The sequence below is a fragment of the Uloborus diversus genome, chromosome 4 (assembly GCF_026930045.1).
Source record: "Uloborus diversus isolate 005 chromosome 4, Udiv.v.3.1, whole genome shotgun sequence".
Lineage (NCBI taxonomy): Eukaryota > Metazoa > Arthropoda > Arachnida > Araneae > Uloboridae > Uloborus > Uloborus diversus.
This window is the reverse complement of record NC_072734.1, coordinates 143,902,125-143,923,138: the sequence shown is the minus strand read 5'-3', so window position 1 is coordinate 143,923,138 and position 21,014 is coordinate 143,902,125. Positions and strand designations below refer to the sequence as shown.

General features: G+C 29.9%; 1 protein-coding gene across 1 annotated transcript; it reads left to right on the top strand.

The window, feature by feature from the left end:
- The first annotated feature begins 1,578 nt into the window (after nt 1–1,578).
- LOC129219736 (dynactin subunit 6-like) lies at nt 1,579–18,364 on the top strand. Its single transcript, XM_054854026.1, has 7 exons — nt 1,579–1,779; nt 3,617–3,681; nt 5,446–5,551; nt 7,472–7,548; nt 10,776–10,823; nt 13,102–13,244; nt 17,456–18,364. Exons 1-7 carry the CDS (start codon nt 1,763–1,765, stop codon nt 17,543–17,545), a joined length of 546 nt encoding a protein of 181 aa, XP_054710001.1. The 5' UTR covers nt 1,579–1,762; the 3' UTR covers nt 17,546–18,364.
- Nucleotides 18,365–21,014: the final 2,650 nt, after the last annotated feature.

Sequence of the window (21,014 nt, the reverse complement as noted above, 5' to 3'; positions counted from 1 at the left end):
CCAATATGGCTTTTCTGCTGGCTGAATTTCTTGTTCAAATCATCCCAATTTTAAAACTCAAAAATGGGGATTTTTTTAATAACCTGTTACGAGTTTGAATTTTAGTTTGTATTTGTTACCTTCTTTTAGCTCGTTTAAATTGTAAGATTTAATTCTGCGTCTGACTCTGATCAATTGTAAAATCCCAATGTTTATTAATAGTACATTAAAATTATTTTACTCATTCAGATTTCCCCATTGGCTGATGAGGCATTAAAAAACAATTTTTGCTCCCAATTCCTTGCATTATTATTTCAGATAAAGTTGTCACATTGAACAAGATAATTTTTCGATTGCACCGTTGTTCTTATAGCTATAATATATATATAGCTAACTATATAGCTAACTATATAGCTAACTATATAGCTAACAAGTGCTAATAGTTTTTTTCTTTATAAGTAAAAAACTAATTAGCACTTGTTGCTATCAACGTCGATCTAAATATTGAATTCCGTTCTGTTGCTTGCTTTATTCTTTGAGTTAGAGTTCCTCTAAAAATGCGCTCACTCATAACCATACTGAAAGGAATCTTCCAAAAGCTTTTTAAACATCCTCCACCATTTCATCACACCTTAAAAATACACCCAGTAACTACCCTCAAACTCAAAAATCTCCACCGGCCCCCCTCTTCTTACTCCTAGAAAGCTGAGGCGGCTGAGGAAGTTTTACAAATTGATATGTAGATCTTCTTAAAAATAAGCAAAATAGGTTTTAGAGATGAAAATTTTATTTAACTTTATTAATGGCAAGTAACATTTTTGAATGCATTTGAATTTAAAACAAGCAGCAAAATTTAATGCAAAATAGATTCCTCGTTTCTCCAGAAAGCCCACGCAGGGAAAAAATTTCAAGAAATTTGGAGGGAACTAGGCAAAGGAGAAGTACCTTTCAATAGATTTTAAACAGATATTTTTTCAGAATTTGCATCTAGTTCATTGATACAAGGGAAACCAATGTTTTGGAGACTGCAGCTAGAAATATTTTCTCACACTGGGAAACATTGAGAATCATTGCAATAAAGCACTACGCCTTACAGCGCCCCCTCATTTCGATCCCCCTTCCCCCGCTCATTTTACTTTATCAATTTTCCCTTCAAAATATTTTTTGTATGTTATACTATATTGTACAAGAGCAATATTTATGCATATTTTTTCTTGTTCCATTTTTTTACTTGAGTAAAATGCTTGTTTTCAACACAATGCATTTTTTCTTCAGTCATATATTTACACTTAATCATTTCGGATAGGGCCTGGACCTCCCCCCCCCCCCCAGGCTACGCTACTGCCTGTCCCGTATTTACTGTTCTTAAATCTGGCAACCCTGCCTCTCTCATAGGAAAAGTTTGAAATGATGGGTCTGACGAAAACAATAAAATTAGTTCCGCTGGCAAATTAAGTATTGAGTGTTTGCATAATTAGCTACTAGATGGCAGCATGCAACTCCCATCTCCTCACTTTATCTGTTTATAAATATGACGTCACAGCTATAGAAGTATCGCAGTCGGGATATAACCGTTTGTCAGTTTGTTTATATTTTTAATGGCTTCCAGATCCTAATACAAAGTTAAAAGTAATATTTTTAAATGGAGTTTTAGAATTATTTAGGGTGTACATTGGGATTTAATTTGGAAACAATTTACCTAAACTGTTAATAAATGGTTGACTCACAAATTGATTGAGTTTTCGTGTGTTTGATTATCCAATATACGTAAAAAACATCACAAATGTCATCAAAATCTAAGTAAGATGTTTATTTATTTTGAACCGTTCTTCTGTATGTTTTCTCGTTAAAATTGTTGTACTTTTTCCTGCAAACCGATTATTCTTCCGTATTTTATGAAATTTAAATCATTTTTGGTTGTTTAATAAACTTTCATCTTGTACAAACACCAGGGTTGGGTTTTGGACTGTCCAAAACTGGTTAAGGACAGGACAGGTGGTTTTTACCGTCCAAAACTGTCTAAAACTGTCCAAAAGTGTCCGAAACTGCCTTAAACTGTCCAAAACTATGTTAAGTTAAAGGGGTGTAATCTAATCAATTTGTTTTCACTGCAATATTCATGATGCATAAATAAAGATATTAATGAGGTTTAATTAATCAGTAGATATTTGATAATATTTTTCTTCAAAATGTTCATTTAAAAAACATTTTACTTAAAAAAAATTGCCAATAACTTTTTCACAAAAACTTATTTAACAGTTGGTAGAGTTTTGAAAGGAAATTCAACACTACCAAGACAACTAATTTCAGTTCCATTCATAACGCAAAGAAATATTATTAAATGTACAATATTTAGGTGCAAGAAAACAGCTAAATTTTTTAAATGGTTTTTGCAAATAAGTTTTACATGATTTTTTAACAAAAATCATTTTTTAAATCTTAGATTAAAGAACAAGAAATTAATGATTCAACACTTATATTATAAAACTTGTGCTATTCTTTTTTAGTTTACGTTTTTAATATACATTCTGTAACTTAAAAAAATTGTAATTTATTGCATTTAAGTCAATTATTGCACTATATTTTGAACACTTTCTTTTGCACACATGCATAAATGTCAAAAAATTTAGTTTATGCAAAAAAAAAACTCCTGCATACAAATTGAAATTTTTAATGAAGAATTTAATTTCTACTTAACTAGATTAAAATCAGCTGCATAAATAAGTTACATATATATTTATACCTGAATGTTCACATTGAATAAATATATTAAATAGTCAATAAAATAATTTTGACACTTTTTGTTCTGTTTTTCATATTTTCTCACGAAATAGTTTTGGACATTTTCGGACACAAGGGTTTTGAACAGGATGGTAAAAACCTTGCCAACCCTGCTTTCATTTGCACACACGCATAAACATAGAGAAATTTTGTTCCTATTATCAAAAATAAATAAACTTATGCATAAAAATTGAAATTTTTATCAAGAATTCAACTCCTATGCAACTAGATTAAAATCAGCTGCATAAGTAAGTTGAATGTTCTCATTGAATAAATGTTCAATATAAAACATTACTTTGATACATTTTATGCTGTTTTTTGATGTTTTCTCACACAATACTATTTTTCTTAAAATATAGTTTTGGACAGTTTTGGACACTAGGGTTATGGACAGGACAGTAAAAACCAGGGTTTTTACCATGGTTTTTACCGTAGTGTCCAAAACCTTGCCAACCCTGACAAACACACCTGAGTACACAAGATTTAAGTCGGTTAGTATAGTTGAGGGGAAACATCATTCTCTACTGTATAATTTTTTAAAAAGTGTTGAAACTTAACATTATTTTATTTATGGTCTAGCTTCAAATGTGTCCTCACCTTTTTTACTGCACTACTCCACTGGTCTAAATCTTTGAAAAATGAAATATTTTTTCTCTTCTAAAGCTGAAGAATTTATTTTTTGCAATTTCTTAAAGAGAGCAATCTTATGAACTCTGGCTATCTTAAGATCTAACAGATTCAAAGTAAAAATGTTTTTAGCTCTAAATATTTTCTGTTGTATATGATTTTTTTTTTCTTTTTGTTAGATTGTTTTTACTATTTACTTGTTTTGACTGTGTAAATTTTTTCCCTTTAGAGTAGTTATTGCTCCTGGAGCTGTCATTTGTAAGGAGTGTGAATTGCGTGGAGAGATTTCTATTGGTAAGTTGAAAAGTACATGCATTAAGTAATACTCAAAGTTTAAATATTTTAACTTTTGGGTATAAAGTTATCGGCACTTTTAGCATAAGTTGGATGTCCAAACACGAATTTCTATATTCCTTTTCTCTTTCTTTTAGTTACTAAATGGTTGTTTTTTGTTTATATATATATATATATATATATATATATATATATATATATATATATATATATATATATAATATTTCTATGAGTCAACCTGTAGCAGACTTTTAAAAAAAAGGAATTTTGAAATCTCTCTTTGACATCCAACTTTATGACATATCTGTAAAAATAATTTTTTAGGCATTTCTAAGAGTCAACCTCTTGTTGCAAAATTCTCTTTTTTTTTTTCTTTTTTTGCAAAACATGAACTAAACAAGTGCTAAAATACTTGCAGTTATTTATAGGTATGGTTAAAATTTAGAGAATTTATAAGCTTAATAAATTTTATATAATGAATTTAAAACTTAAAATTTTGTCTCATTTTTTTCCTTCAATCCTCTGTTTTTTGCTGGGTGGAGGGGTTTACATTGGTTCAGTTTTCTACTTATCATTTTTTTATTTCATCAAAACTTTAGATAATCAGTTTGATTCTCTTCCATGAGTTTCATTGAATATTTCTCATTATCCCAGATTTTTTTGAAAATATTCAATCCAATAACTTTTTATGAACTTTTTATCCAAATTTTAAAGTGTCCCAAGGCCGATTGGTTTGCATTCTGCTGTTATAATTTTAATGATAAATACTATCCAATATTATTCATAACTTATGTTGTTTTGTATTTAGAATGAAGTTCAAAGAGCAATATAATATATTAAATTGACCAATCTCTAATTTTATGCTGTCAATGGCAGAGCCAGACCCATTTGAGTTTTCTCAAGAATCAACACAACTTGAGTCATTAACTTCACTGTTGCTAATACTAGAGTATTACTTTTTCAAATTCTCAAAAATTTTTTTTTTTTTGCAGATTTTCTAAAACTTGTGACCAACATACTCCAGGTTCTTGGTTTGAAAAAATGCTGTCAAAATTTTTTCTTTACTGCAAATATAAAGAAACTACAAATAATTATGAACTAAAAGAACTTTAGGGGAGGAATATAGCTTACAATCACAGCACTGGTTTATAAGGATGTAATCAAAGGTGGATCGAGCTTCTGATTCTGGAGGCGGTCATTTATGGGAAGGGGGTACCTAAATGTCATTTTTTGACACAAAATGTCGGTCTATGAGGATCTTTCAAAGTAAAAGTCCCTTTCCAAAATGCAGCTTTATGCTACCTTTGGTTACTTAGTGATCCCTTCTATGGGATCTGGATGTAACAAACATTGATTTGCTCAATGTCAAATATGCAGCCATTCCTTTTCTGTAGAAGTGGAATATTCAAAATTTCTTGGACAGAATTCACTTGACAGAATTCAATTAGGGTTTGATGCTAAACATGCAGAGCCAAATGTAAAAAAAAAATCATTTTTGTTAAAAGTACATATTTAAAAGTAAGCACAAATTTAAAACAAAATTTCCATGCATTAAATATTGTCTTCATAAGTTTCAACATAATAAATGTTTAGTCTTCTAAAATTAATGTCCCCTGTGTTTTTTGAATGCAAATGATGTGTTCATGAAACAGTTGAATTATTTACCTAAATAATGTATTATATTGAAGTAAAGATTATTTTTGTTCAATGTGAGATTATGTTTGCCTTACTTATTTATGTATTTCTATTTGTTTTATATTTCAGGTAGTAGAACTGTTATACATCCAAAAGCTCGAATTGTAGCTGAAGCAGGCCCAATAATTATTGGAGAAAATAATTTAATAGAGGAACAAGTTCAGATATTAAATGTGTAAGGTTTCATATTGTGTAATTTATTACATATTTGCTTTCTTTAAAAATATTGGAATTATTAATTGCTGTGTGAACTATGTACGAATAATTATGTTTTATACACATACAAATTATTCACATCATTTTTATATTTTACTTTAATTAGGGATGCACCGAATAAGATATTTAACGAATACCAAACATTAGGTTAAAAATCCAACTAAATATTCAACTGAATACTGAATATATGAGAAAATAAACTTATGTATTTATTTAGTTACTGTGCTTCAGTTTTAATGCCCAGTTGTATAGGGTTTTTAGTTATAGGGAAACTGCTTTTTGTTCAAAAAATAGATGTTCTAAAGTTCCTGTGAAAGTAATACACAGAGAAAAAGTACTTTCTTTTGGAGGTTGAAATGACTAGATCCCATTTCTATGACCAGGTAGAAATCTTGACCACCAAGACATTTAGCATTGGGGTAGTAGCAACATCAGGGTTCATCTGTCAACCATCAGATAACCAGATTGTCCTTTTCTTCCTTCCTGTGCCTATTATATTGTTTGGTTTATGTACTGGTATTTGTTTAATTTGAAAAAAGAAAAGCTATTAAATTTCAAAAACTAATAACCAACTGAAGCAAGAAGTAATTTTTGTGCCTATAGGATATTTTTATCTTAAAACATTTAATCAAAGATATGATATATTTCATTTACTACATTTTAATGTATGGATTGTCTCAAAAAGGTCATGCAACTTTAAATTATTATTTTTAAAAAATGTATTTATCAACTGAAGAAAGGTTTTAAAAACATGGGGAAAACAACCAATGGCATCACTACAGGGGGTGGTTCGCCACGGCTGTCACCCGTCTAGGAGTGACACACAAAATGGAATTGCAAGTTTTTCAAAAATATGAAGCAAAAATGCATTTTTAGACCTACAAGTTTAAAAATTTTGGACCCCGCCCCCCACATTTCCGTTACTATTTGTGTTTTGTACATTAGCCCACTTAAAATTTCGTTACAACACAAATAGTTATTTCTGAAAATTGTATATTTCATGTTTACATATTTTTTTTCTTCTTTTGTATTTGTAGGGGGGACACCCCAAATTATCGCCTTGGATGTCAACCATGCTAGATATGCCACTAAAAGAACTAAAAGGCTTACTCAGTTTGGTTTAAGGGGAGATAGATAGTAATGCATCACACGTCAAATCACTCTTTTGAAAATGACCTATTCTTGAAAAAGTTTTTTGCATGTCACTTGATTCAGCAACACAAAATTGGAATTTAAAAGAAAGTTCATTTTGACAAATCTCAGTCATTGTAACTATTTCACTTTGCCAAACATTCCCATACCAGGTGTGCTGAACTGGTATGGGAAATACTTTTGCAAAATGGAAAAGGAATTTCTTAGGAATCAATCCAAATTGTGTCCTAGAGATAAATTTGGCGAAATCCACGATACACAGATTACGCCATAAACCTTTAGAACTCTTTTCATGCAAGTTCAAATACCTGGTAATGGGACATTTAGTTCATGAAACTTTCATCTCTGGGAATGCTGTTTTCGATAAATCAGTCGTTATGTGGCACGTACCTCTATTTGACAAAAAACTAAGAGTAGAAAAACTTTTTTAAATTTTTCTATCCATATCTGCAAAACATTTTGTGCAGACATTTCTTTTTTAAATAAAAGTTTAAAGTCGTACAGATCTGTAGTATAAAATCTTTATATTGAATCATATTATAAGATATAAGATTTAGACATTCTACCTTTGTTAAAAGAAAAAAAAACACTGAAATCAATTAGATGACTTTGTTAGCCCCCTAAGGGCATTTTCATTTGAATGTTATCAGTTGTCAATACTTTTGGTTACTTTTGTGGTACGTTATGCTGTCATTTCTGAATAACTAGATTTTTTTTTCAATTTTAGCAACAAAGAAAATGCAAACCCTGACGCACAAACTGTTATGGTGATAGGAGCAAATAATGTTTTTGAAGTTGGTGCCTGTATCCTTTTTTATATCTTTTACTTATTTATTTATTTGGTACAACAGTTTTTATATTATTGGTTTTATACAAAGTTCTCTCATTTATTTTTTGTTCATTCTCTGTAAGTTATAAGAAATTCTTTGAATTTTGAAAATAATAATGATGATGATAATTGTAATCTTTCCTCTTCTCAAGCAAATAGACTTTTTTATAAATAAAATTTTTATAAAGACAAATACAAATGTGACAACCAGCAACAGGATGGTTTTAGTAAGTTGAATAGTCCCCAATGAAGATCAATGGCCCTCGTAAAGCTATCCACCCCCTTGCTCATAACCACCTCTTCCAGTAAGCTGTTCCAAGTGCCCACAACTCTACTAAAGTTATAGCTTTTCTTAATTTCCAGATTAGCCAGAGATTTGAACAACTTAAAACAATGATCCCTTGTCTTGCTTTCTGTGCAAAAATTTAACCAGGGGTCTGTCCAGGATTTTTCACAGGGTCCGTTTTTTGTGAAAAACCAATTATTTTTGTGAAAAATCAATTAATTTTGTGAAAAATCAAATTTTGCAAAAAAAAAATGTAAAAACGAAATTTTTGAATTTTGAGATGGCGCAAACTGCATCATTGACACTTAATGTTGAGTGTTTTCCCTCTTTTCTGTTGAGAATATCATTCGTGTTTTTCAAGTATTGGAGTATGGGAGGGCGGCATCGCTCTTTGGGAGATGGGTACCCCTCAAGTATCAATATTTATTTACCATTCTACATTATGTTAAATTATACTAGAAATGTTATATGTATAGTATTTAAAATAATTGTAATAAAGAAATTCAGGCAGGGGTTCAGTATTTAACTTTTTGAACCAAGACATTGTTAAAAAACACAAAATTTCGTTTAAAATTTATAAACTCCATGATTTTTACAAAAATAAACAAATATCTTAATTGTTTACCTCTTAACAAAGCGTACTAAACATCGAAAATGTGAAAAATCAGATTCCCATAGCGGATGCAAACAGATCGCCATCCTCAAAGTGAAAACATCAAAAGTATAAAAACGGCTTGTAAAATAAATATTTCTCATAAAATTATTTTAGAATTGCACTTTCGAGTCCTATGATAAACATTTCATTAATGTCTGGACACAGTTGAATCAAAAATAAATAAATAAATAAAAAATGAACCATCGATTCAGCATTTAAATTTTTGACTCATAAAAGAAAACGGAATTCCGCTTTAAAAACTTAAAATAAGCGTTGTTACAAAAATAAAGAGACTTTTCATTTATTTGCATCCTAATAAAGCGAAGTTAGCTTGAAAAAAGAATAAAGTATGATTCTCATATTGAATCTAAAAAGATTGCGCTTTTCAAAATGTAGGCATCTAAAGAAAAAAACGATGAATAAAAGAGTTTATTTAAAATTAATTATCCTTTTTAGCATCGAAAAATCAAACCCATATAACTTTCTCCCAAAATAACAATTAAACATCGCCCCGCCAGACGCTAAGTAGCGATAAACAGTTAAACATCGCACCCGCCAGACGCTAAGTGGCGATAAGTTTAAAGTTGGTAACCCTATTTGAAGCGGTCACATTCCCCCCCCCCCATCCCTACTATCCTTTGCAGTTCAAAGTTCATTTCGCTGTATATCATTGTTTATTAAATCATGAGCTTTGAGAAAAGTGCTTACGGGAGAAAAGTTGCTTAGGACTAACTTTTTCAGAGAAGTTTGCAACAACACCGCTGCATAAAACAAATAAGCAAAATTATAATCCAAACTGACTTTCAGCTGTTAATTTCTTTCATAGAAACCAACAACAAGCATTATATTTATTTGGCCTTAGTAGTTATTTATCGCTTGCAGGAGTGTCACAAGAGCGCCTTTTTTTTTTTTTTTTCTTTTGCAAAATTAGCAGATTTTGTATAAGTTGATACCTCTAATTAAACTTTAAAAAAGGTTCCAAACATTATCGTTGGAAATATGCTGCGTTATTTTGATTTTAGATTTGTTCTTCCAATAAACAATTTGTGAAAGATCCGTTTTTGTTCATCAGAATTTTGTGAAGGGTCCGTTTTGGTTGATCGGGATTTTGTGAAAGGTCCGTTTTGGTTGATCGGGATTTTGTGAAAGGTCCGTTTTGGTTGATCAGATTTTTGTGAAGGGTCCGTTAACGGACCCAAATTTCCTCTGGCCAGACCCCTGTTAACCCACTAACATCTTTCAATTTGATAAATTTAAGCAACTGAATCACATCCCCTCTGACTTTCCTGTAAGTATGACATGATAATCTAAATCTGATCACTTGCCTAGTAGCCTTTCTTTGAACATTTTCCAATAAAGAAATATCTTTCTTGAGGTAAGAGACCAAAACTGAACAGCATACTCTAAATAAAGTCTCACCAATCTTCTGTATAAAGTCAGAATGTATGTTATAGTCCTGCCACTACCCAAAAACACTTTAAATGAGATGATGTGTGCATCACATGACATCCTTTTACTCCAATTTAATGTAATTTTCTCATTATTGGCAGTTTTAATGTGATTCAATAGTTTACTTTCTAAATATTACCAACAGTGGCCAAATAAACCAGATTTAAAAAGAAAAAAACAACGCCAAATTTGTATTCGCGCTTATAATGAGCACAAAGTTACCGCAATGTTTGTTCATTTCATATTTGCTCATTATAACCGAGTACTCGTAAAAAACGAGTTCCAAGGAAAAAAACATAAAAATTCATCATAGTTGCTTTTTCCTCCCTTCTTTTTCTTCACCAAACAGAACCAAAGAAGTTGGTTACTTTGCTTAGAACTGTGTGAATGTCTCTTGTGTCATTGCTTTTGAGGAATACACATATACATACTTGTATGATTTTTAAATGTTTCTTTGCTCCACAAATTAAAAAAAAAAAATGCTGTCATCTCTTGTTTTCAGGATTTATAATTTATCACTAACTTTGGTTGACTTTGGAAAGTTAAAGAAAATTTATCAAAAAAGGGTAAGCTGAGCTGGAAGTCAATAAAAATTTTGAGAAGCACAAAAATATTGCTTGCTTTAAGCGGGGTTTTGCTCGTTAAAAGCGAATTATGCTCCCATAGACTTAGCATTGTACCAACCAAGTACTTCCGATTTCCTCACTAAATCCAGGTTCTAGTTAAATCAGGGCTCATTACAAGCGAGTTAGACTGTAGTATTTCATTCATGTTTATATTCTTTGTTCATCATGCCTTAACTGTAGTGCAAGATGTAGAATCTTTGAAAATTGGTGATAATAATGTTCTAGAATCCAAATGTAAGTCACTATTATTGCTATTTAAAACTGAGATTTAATAGTATTGACATTACAGACTCGTTTTATTTTTGTATTTCTATGTTTGATAGATTTTATCATCATTATCAATATTATTAATATTTGTTAGATATTTAAGATTCAGCTACTATCTGCTGAAGTTTTTTATATTATTCTATATAAGGGCAATTTATTTGCTGTGTATTACCACTCAGAGCAAATTACTACTTTTAAATAGCTACTGATTTGTTATTACCATTTTAGACCAAGTGTTATTAGTTTCCTAAGGTAACCATAATTTTCCCACATAATCAAGTACTGTGCTTATTGAATATTATGTGTTGGAACCGACAGTATTCGTTTAAGCAGGGCCGACAGTACTTCAATAATTGCCTGAAATTTTTTTTTAGGTATTAATTAAAAGATTAACTACATGACATTCTTTATTGACTGTTCATTATTTATAAAATGTTTTCAGGTAATTTTTATTTAATTAAAATAAGGTTTGTTTTTGATTTTATGAATTTATTCCTAGTATGTTTATGACGTCTTATTTTAGGTCACTCTTTAACTAAATAGTATTCTTGTGAAATTACAACTCAACTCATAATCAATTTGCAATATTCAAATAAAAAAAAAAGTCATTTAAACCATAGACTAATAATAAGAGTAGACCGAGCTATGGCAACCCTTTTGCTGCTCATAAACCAAACCATGTGACTGGTGGATATCCTAGCAACAGCGGGCGTTAATCGTAGCAGACGATCAACGCCAGCGAGAAATAAAATAAATAGAATTGATGGAACACGGAAGAATGATCTTTTATGGAGTCCGATTTGTAAATTTGTTATTCTAAGTTGTAAATATTTTGTTAATATAGTGAGTTTTTCGTTTAGATAGTATTGTGCATTTTCTTTAGTCAATTTTAATAACTTTCTAAGCAATAAAAGATGCAAACGACCAAGAAGAATCAGCAAACGGTAATATTTTTACCTACAGTTTCAATTTAAGATACCAATTAGTACATTTTTGCGTTAACGCAAAACGTTTACGCCATTTCGTTCACGCCAACGCTGACTGCTCCAAATGAAATAAAAGTTACCGAAAACTTATCAAAAACTATTACTAATGTCAAAATAATGCATAACTAAAAGAAAAACAGTTCAATCTCTGCACCTGGAAGTTTTTTTTAATGAAAACACATTGTCTTAAAATACATGTCGAGTGCCAAACTATAGATAATGCTGCCATCTAGCAACCATGCTGCCTAAGTCTTCGCCAAGCCCTTCCACTAGTCACATGATACATCTATGAACCAATTTTCTTCATCAGCAAGAATGAGAAAGCTCGGTTTATTCTTATTATTAGTCTATGATTTAAACGTCTCATTCTTTTTCACGCATTGCCAAAGTCATTTTGAAAAAGCCAAAAAAAAATTCTTCTTTTGTTTTGCTTTCTCATAAAAGTTACTTTTTTAGTGATCAAAATAAATAGAAGAATAATTTAATCTCTTGGATATATAGATATTTTTAATTTAATAAAAATTTAGAAGTAAGTTTATGAGTTGGAGAAATGTGTTTGGTTTATCTGTCTGCCTCACAACAAGATGATCGGTACTTAATTTTTAAATGAAGCCAATTGAATTTTGCTTCATTTGATTAAATTTTTTATTTTAATAAAAATTTGAAATCAGGTTTACAAGATTTGAAAATGTACTTTATTTGATATGTCTGCCCACCCGGCTAACACCCTGATATGGATGCTGGCTTTCTATGCCTATGTTTTTATATTAAGTTTTGTATGGGTGTTTAGGGCAAAAATATCTTACAAGGAAACCTTTTTTAATTTAAAACTTAGTTACAGTTTGACGCACCTTAAGTTGACATTGGGTACAATATTACATTTAGGTTCATATAGTTTCTTAATGAGTGCGATTCATAGAGGAGAATATTTGTTTGCATAAATATGTTCAGCCAGAGACTAAACTAAATGTGTTGGTTTTTCTTATTTATGGTGTCATATGTTTCAGGCAAAATATTCCATGCATCAAATGTTATCATTTATATTTTATGTAATTGTTTTAATACCACTCCATTGTATAAAGGAAAATTAAACCAAATTCTTTCCTTTGAAATTGTTCCAGGATGATAAAATTTTTAATTATTACTCCACATTACCTAAACTATGTTTTATTATCATTAGTTAAACTATTCATTGTAAGCTTGTTAGTCATTATAATTAGTTCTATGTTTGAAAATATGCTTTTGTTGAAATTTTTCAGGCAAAGTTGGACGCTATACTGAACTAACATCTGGTTGTGTTATTGGTGCAAAATGCGATATATCATGTAATGAAACTATTACAGAAAATACTGTTATTTATGGATCCAATTGTGAAAGACGTTTCCAAGCTGAAAAGCCAGCAGTGAGTATTTTGTGTTATAAAAATGTTTCAATTTTAAAATGCGTTTACATTTAAAATGCCTATTATAATTTATGCACATCTCTGCATTTAACACATTTCATATCACAATCATTTTTTCTTCTTGTTTTGGTATATTTTATTTCTTTTTTGTTATTTGATTTAAATTTTACTTTTAATCTAGTTGTATTTGGTTTCATTTTTATGAATGCAATAAGTTACAGAATTTTAAGCACTACATTTTGCATCAAAACAGAATACTCAAGCACTGTTGCACAGAAACAATATTTTTCCCTCATTTTTTCACCTAAGTTTCTCTAAATCATGAAAAAATCACATGAATAAATGGCATAAAATAGTGGTAAAAAATATGTTATGCTTCAGTAATCTGTTTCCATCCTTTTTTTTTTTTAATTTCTCGTTTCAACATTTGTCCTATCTTTCTAATTTCAGTATTTAAAATTTGCCTTTATTTTTATTCAATCTTTCAAATTTTTAGATTTTGCTCCCTTACAGATTTCTTTATTTGAACAATAACAATCAAATGTATATAGTATCTGACATAATAACTCTTTTCTATTAATTTGAAGATTTTTTTCCCTAAACTGATATATGCGGAACAAATATTTATTGCATACAGCAATTTATGCCTGAAATTCTGCAGTTGAATTGCAGAAGCCCACTTTTATGCCCTCCCCCACCCCCTCTTTAAAAAAATATGATAATATTCTAGGTTTTTCATTTTACTTTCAGTAGCCTTGTTTTATCCTTTATGAATGCATCTAATAGCTTATAAAATAGATGAGTGAAAATCATGGCCTTGGTCAATCAATCTAATGGCTGATTTCATATATATGCATTGCATTTTGTCAAATACAGAAATTGCTTCAAGGGTTTCTGTATGTGCCATCACTTTTGGCTGTAGATTTTGCAAAGCAGTAAATTTTGCAGCATCAAAATTTAAAAAAGAAAAATTCAAAAAATGTTTTCTTTAAACAACAGATAAGGTTTAATTTCCTCCTGAGATGCAAGTAATAAAAAAATATGTGACCATAAACTTATGCTCAAAACAAAACTGAAGTTTATCTTCAAATCCCCCACTTTTACTTCAAACTTTAGGGATTTCCTGTAACTCCCATACTTTTTTATTTATTTATTTATTTTTATTTTTTTTTTGATTGGCAAAGAGGTGGAAGTAGAACTTGTAAATGCCATGTAGACCATCTCAATACAAAACACTTTGTCTATGTTGCAAAAAAACTGATAAAAGAGCTGATCATGCCTTCAGTCAGATTTCACATTAGATTACAGTTCATCACTGATGAGTGAATGGATCTAAAGAAGACCAAGTGCAGATTCAATCAACTCTTGTTGCGAGGTTTTCTTCACATGCATGTCTGTCAGAAAGATATACTGTGGGATCCGATGGGTTCTGATCTTGACACTAAAGACCCTGTCACTCAACGAACGATTCCAATTAGCACTCATAAGGAAATTTTAATTAATGCCAGAACCTATATACAACAGCTATTTACAATTATGAAATCAAAGATCAATTCTACATTATCAATCACGGCACTTCACAGTGAAAACTATTCGGGCGGCTTTCCAGCGCGTCCCTCCATTCTCGTTCTCTTGGTTCTTTTTCCGCTCGTCGCGCAGACTCGTGGGATATGTTGATTCCCGGTGGCGCCAGCTGCTCCGGCTATCCCAAGACAGTCTGTTGTTAGGGCGCTCCGGTCTGGGCTTCTACACTACAAATGCAATATCCAATACATAGATCAAACATTTAAAAATCAAAATCCTAAATGGATAACGCATTCTCAAATCCCCAGACCTGCAACCACCAGGATGGCACTAAAACCCTCAAGACTGTCTGAGATGATGCCAGATGTATGGTAATCTTTTCTAGCAGTTGAGTAACAGTAGTATAAAATAGGATGGCACTTGAAATTGATCCAGTTAGTACCAAAATGCCATGCATACACTCGTACTTACAATTGCTGCTTGATCTTCTCTTACATTCAAAATTTGAACCATTTGATTGAAGCAAGGTTTGACTAGTGCCACTACATCTACTGAAACAAACTCTAAAGTACAGTAATCCCTCATCATATTATGTTGTCGGGAGACAACAAAAAAGCATGATATATTCGAAGATGCGCTATAACTAAGGTCATAGAAAGTAGTAATTCAATTGGAAAAACAAATGACATGTGCACCTGCAAAAAGATTAGTTTATTATTATATTGGGGCAATTTTTAAAAAATAAATAAATAAATAATTAGTCTATCAATTTTTCTTTTAAAACTACCAAAAAAAAAAAGAATGTTTTACAGTGGAATACAAATGGAAAGTTGCAGCTTAAATTACAACAAATTATTGGCATGGGAAATGTACCAGCTTTGTTCATTGCAGGGTTGGGTTTTTTGCCGGCAAAAAGGTATTTTTGCCGTTACAGTGGAAAAAACCATGGCAAAAATGAAAAAAACGGCAAAAATGGAAAAAACGGCAAAAACCTAATTGGAAATAAAGTAGCATTATATTGTTAATCAAGAAATAGTGACAATATAATATAAATAATGCACTTTAGTATTTTAATTATGTCTCACCATGTTACTTCTAATTTATAAGGTGAAAAATAAATAAAAAAAGAAATGTTGGGATTGCAAAACTTAAGATTTTAAATGTTTGCTAAAACAATTTTTTCAGAATGAGCCAATTCCTTCAATGCTAAAACAAAGAACGTTTACTTAAGCTTAGTAAATTACTAAAAAGGTTGAATTCTAATTATATATATGTATACATATATTTAATTAATCACTTATTTTCATCCCACTAAGATTTTTAAGCTATTTAAATAATAACAGAATAATTACTTGAATATAGAAAAATATTAACTTTTTCCTCACTAAAGAAATAATGCATTTACATGCAGTACAGTACCTAAAGATTTCTGCACACTAGTGTAACTCTTCAAATGTGTCCTGCAAGTTCTGCTGCAATAGAGAGATATTTCTCAAATTTTCCTTTTATACAATCAAAAATACGAAACCGTTTGTCAGTTGCTTCTCTCACGAAACTAGTTTATTGCTATTGCATGCTTAAACAACAAATAGGTTTTGATGAAGATGGTATAGACTATGATGATTTAAGTGATATTTCAATCTAAAGAAATGTGTATTTTGCTTTTTAATTACTTTTATTTCTTTTATTTTATAGTTGTATCTTGATTAAGTATACTTTATATAGATATTTAGTATTCTGTAAAAAATACTATAATAAATAAGCTAATTATATTTTCATTATAAATTAATTACTTGTCTTAGGTGTTACAAACTGAAATTTTACGTTAATGTTTAAAAATTTAGAAGTAAAAATGCTCTATAACTTTAAAAGTAAGTTAAACCTTAATTTTTTTTAAACTGTAGAAATAATTAAATTAAAATTTTATAAAAAAATTTTCATGCATTTACTTTTATATAAAAGGAAAAAAACTGTCCGTAAGTTGTTAACACAAAATCTGTTTTTGCCACTTTGGCAAAAACCTATTTTTGCCGGTCGGTAAAACTGGTTTTCTTCATGGTTTTTTTCCGCTCCCAGCGAAAACTTGCCAACCCTGGTTCATTGATTAAAAAAGAGACAAAAATACATTTTCTGAGAAATATAATTTTTTTTTTCCACAATGTCCAATGTAAAACAACTTTTTTTTTTTCTTTTTTAATTATAATTCTTTGGGAGGCAAAACATATGTGATATATTCAAGTGAGGGACATAATAATACTTTCTGACCTATTTTTTTTTAATCATTTGTATTGTGTTTCTATTTTCTTTGTATGATTATTTATTTGTTTTTGTATTATTATCTTGCATTTTAAACTAGCCCTAAAAGAGGTTCCTTTCTAAGTGGTGAAAGCTAGTCAGGCTGTTGTCACAGCCTTTACTACCATGTACTCAATTAGGGAGCTTCAAATTGACAGGGAAAAATATATTGATGTTTCTGTAATTTGTTATCTTTTATATTATGTGTCAGATGTTTTTTTTTAAATTCCTTTGATTGAAGTAAAATTGAATTGAATTGAATAAGGTGTGATGTAAGGAAGGGTTACTGTTTCTCTCTTTCTTGTACTGTAAATGAGGTGCTTGAAAATATTTTATCAAGCAACTGAAAAGTTTTACGTAGTGATTTTTTTTATCCCCTTATGTCTTTTCAGCCTCAAACATTGCAGATAGAATTCTTAACGAAAATTCTTCCCAATTACCATCATCTTCGAAAACCAACTCAACCAAAAGCAGCTACATAGAGTTATTGGAGAAGAAGATACCTTAAGTAATTTCCTCGGTAAAAAATAAGAAAGATAGAGAAAAAATCATTAATTTCTTATAAAAGTGTTTTTTTTTTTTTTTTTTTTTTTGGCAATAATGGAAGAAAATAGTTGTGAACTGTTTAAACGTTGTGTACAAAACCATTGTGTGCTGAATACAAACCATATATATAATAGTCATAGTATGATGACTATTATGTGTGTGGCCAGATCAAAATTTCTATGAAAATAAACAATAAGAATTGGTGAAAAATAATTTGCTTGCAAGTTATAAACTATTAAATATGTTAAATAATAGTGTGCTTTGCATAACATTGTGGCAGTATTATGTAATAAACTTAGTCAGAGATCCTGAATCACTGATGTGGCGAGCCACGGAAAACTGAGGCTGGTCCTCAGTTTTTTACCAGTCCACATTTTTTAAAGAATATTAAAAAAGCAATAATAATAATTGCTTATCTTAAGATTTAAATATTGTTTTTGATAAATGATGTTAAAAATTTTTTTACTTTTTTTTTTTTTTCAATAGTAAGGTTTGAGGGGGGGAAATATCATATACATGAAAATTTTAGCCAATTATAGTGTTTCATGAGGCAAAAAATCTTGAGGAATGCTAAGCTATATCACATGAATTTGAAAAAAGTAAACTTACGTTGATTTCTTTATGGCAGAGAAATTCTATTGAATTTGAATCTAGATTTGTTGAAAAATCTAACATCGGTGAATAATGACAGCTATTTATTTTTGCAACATTTTATAAAGGGTTGAGTTGTGTAAAATATTTGTAGTTTTCTATTTATGCTGTAAACTTTTTTGTGAATAAAAATGTTTGAACTTTTGGCTTTGTTTCTTATTAATGCATTGTTACAAACTATCCATCATCCTAATGCCTTTTTTATGTTTAAAAAATTCACATGAGGTATGTAGCCTTAAATTCTTCATTTGCTTTTTTTTCTCCTAATTTGTTCTATTTTGCTGTTTTATAAAATGTCATGCTATGTTCATAAAAATTAATCTTGAAAATCTTCTTTTATTTCTATATGTATTAATTGAGATACAAAAGTAAAAACTTATGTAAAAAAACAAATAGCTGAGCAAACACAAATCTTGCTTTTTAGTTATCTCACTCCTACCCCCCCCCTTTTTTTCAATAAATCATTCTGCAATTTAGAAAATAAGTGATAAATTCATATAATTTTAATGTAGAATTTATCTGTCCTTTGAGAATTGACGGGAGAAAAAAATGTGTGAACCTTTGTAAGATTCATGGTAATTGGTAATATGGCTCCATGTTCACATATTGAGTGTCGATGTTTTTAATACAAGATCAATTTTTGTAATTAAAAGAAGGTTTTGATTGATCTCTCGTGGGAATGTGTGTGTTTATGTGTATAATCTTTTTATTTAAGTAATTGAAAGAGAATCAAAATTCTCTTCACGTCTCAAATAGAAATATCTAATTTTACGTAATTTTATTATTTTCTGAATTCCTGTGGATGTTTTGATGAGTAGTGGCATGTAGGCATATTTGTTTTGAAAGACTGAGTAACTTTTTATTTTTCAGCATTTGTGAAAGTAAAGGAAATTTTTTAATGTGCTGTACTTAATTTCTTGTTTGTTTGTAGCTATTTTGATCTACCAGTATTTTTTCCTGGTATTATTCTTTGTTTTTTTTTTTAATTTTATTTATTTATTTATTTATTTTAAATTTTATTTTATTTATTTATTTATTTATTTATTTATTTTTTTTTTTGGTAACTTTCCAGTGAGTGCATGTCATACTTTCTTTTATGACAGATGCTTTTGTCCAATTTTGCTCCCGAAAATGGCCAAAATAAATTAATATCGATAATAGACCTGTTAAATACTAGAAACGAGTCTCATACAATTCAAATCAGGCAAATTGCACTTACACATTTGCAGCAAATATGTGTTTCATGTTGTGTTGTAAACTTGACACACACCAGAATGCTAAAAGTTTTGTTTAGATGCAATATTGTTCCTTTATTTTAGGGATTTAAAATTTTCAGTAATTTTGGGTTCTCATGGTCCTGATAATTATAGATTAAAAGGGTTATATTATGGAATAGTTTAGCAATATTAAGTTAAATTGTTACTGATGTTTGAGCAACAATTCAATTATTGTTATACTATTTATGTAGAAATAAATGAATACAATTGTGCTGAGAAGTAACAGGAAATAACTAACGTTTTAGCTCAAATATGCAGATTACTGCAGATAGGTATTTTGGGATTTAAAGGAACCCCTTTTTCAATGCAAAATAGTGAACTGTTGGATGTAAAGACAATTGGTGAAGCTTTTACCGAACATCTTTACATCCAAAAGCTCACTATTTAGCATAGGAAAGGGGTTCCTTGAAACCCCAAAACATGTATCAGCAGTAATCTGTTTATTTGTGCTACAAAGCGTTGATTATTTCCTGTTACTATTCATGTAGTTTACACTAAAAAAAAGGAAATGAGACAAGACAAAATTTCAAAAATCGATTTTATTTATCATATATGGCATTTAGTTCATGAAATATATCTACATTTTTATATACATTAAGATGTATTAAATTCAGTATTTCTTCCATGATACCAGATCTGATGCTGCATTTTATGAAGTGAATCAGTTTAGTTGATCCAGTTTATCGCTCTTTTCTCACAAACCTATGATGAAAATTGATAAAGTCTGTATACAAGAATTTTATCCATACAGACATGAGCTATGAACTGTAAATCCTAGCTGCTATGTCGGGATATTTTTCATTAAATTCTTTTAATATTTGTTTACTTTACATCAGATCCAGCTCTTCTGTTACATGAGATCCATTAGAAATACTTTGTATTGCTTATGACTCTTCTCTTGCAAGTTCATCACCATAAAAAAGCAACCTTTTATGGGTGTCCTATCTTTTCCAGAAGAAAGTTTTATAAATATACATATTTACACATTGTAGTGGAAACAAGTTTTTAAATCCAAATATACGCATACATAATTTTTAAATCTGTACCTCAAAACCAGACTGTCATAAGTACAATGCCGATGTTCCCATAGGGTTTACTCCTTGTATGCCGTATTCCCCCAAACATTTTTTAGACTTATAGCGTATACCCTCAAGTGTTAAAAATTTTCATTTATAATTCAAATTCTATCATTGCATTTTTAAATTATCCTAAATCAAAAATGATGTATTTATGTTAACCATTTTCCTTCAAGTAACCTTTTTTTTTTGTATTTCTTAGTACTTAATAAATCAACACTTTTTGAAAATACACAAGGAGTACAATATCATTTGCATATCTTTACTCAATCAGTGAGTTCGACAGGAGTATGAAGAATTTGTGTGGCGATCTTAAAATTTGAGGTAATTAAAATATATGCAGTAAAACCTGTAAAGTTGACCACCTGTCTAAGTTGACCCTTTTTTTATTGCACAGAATT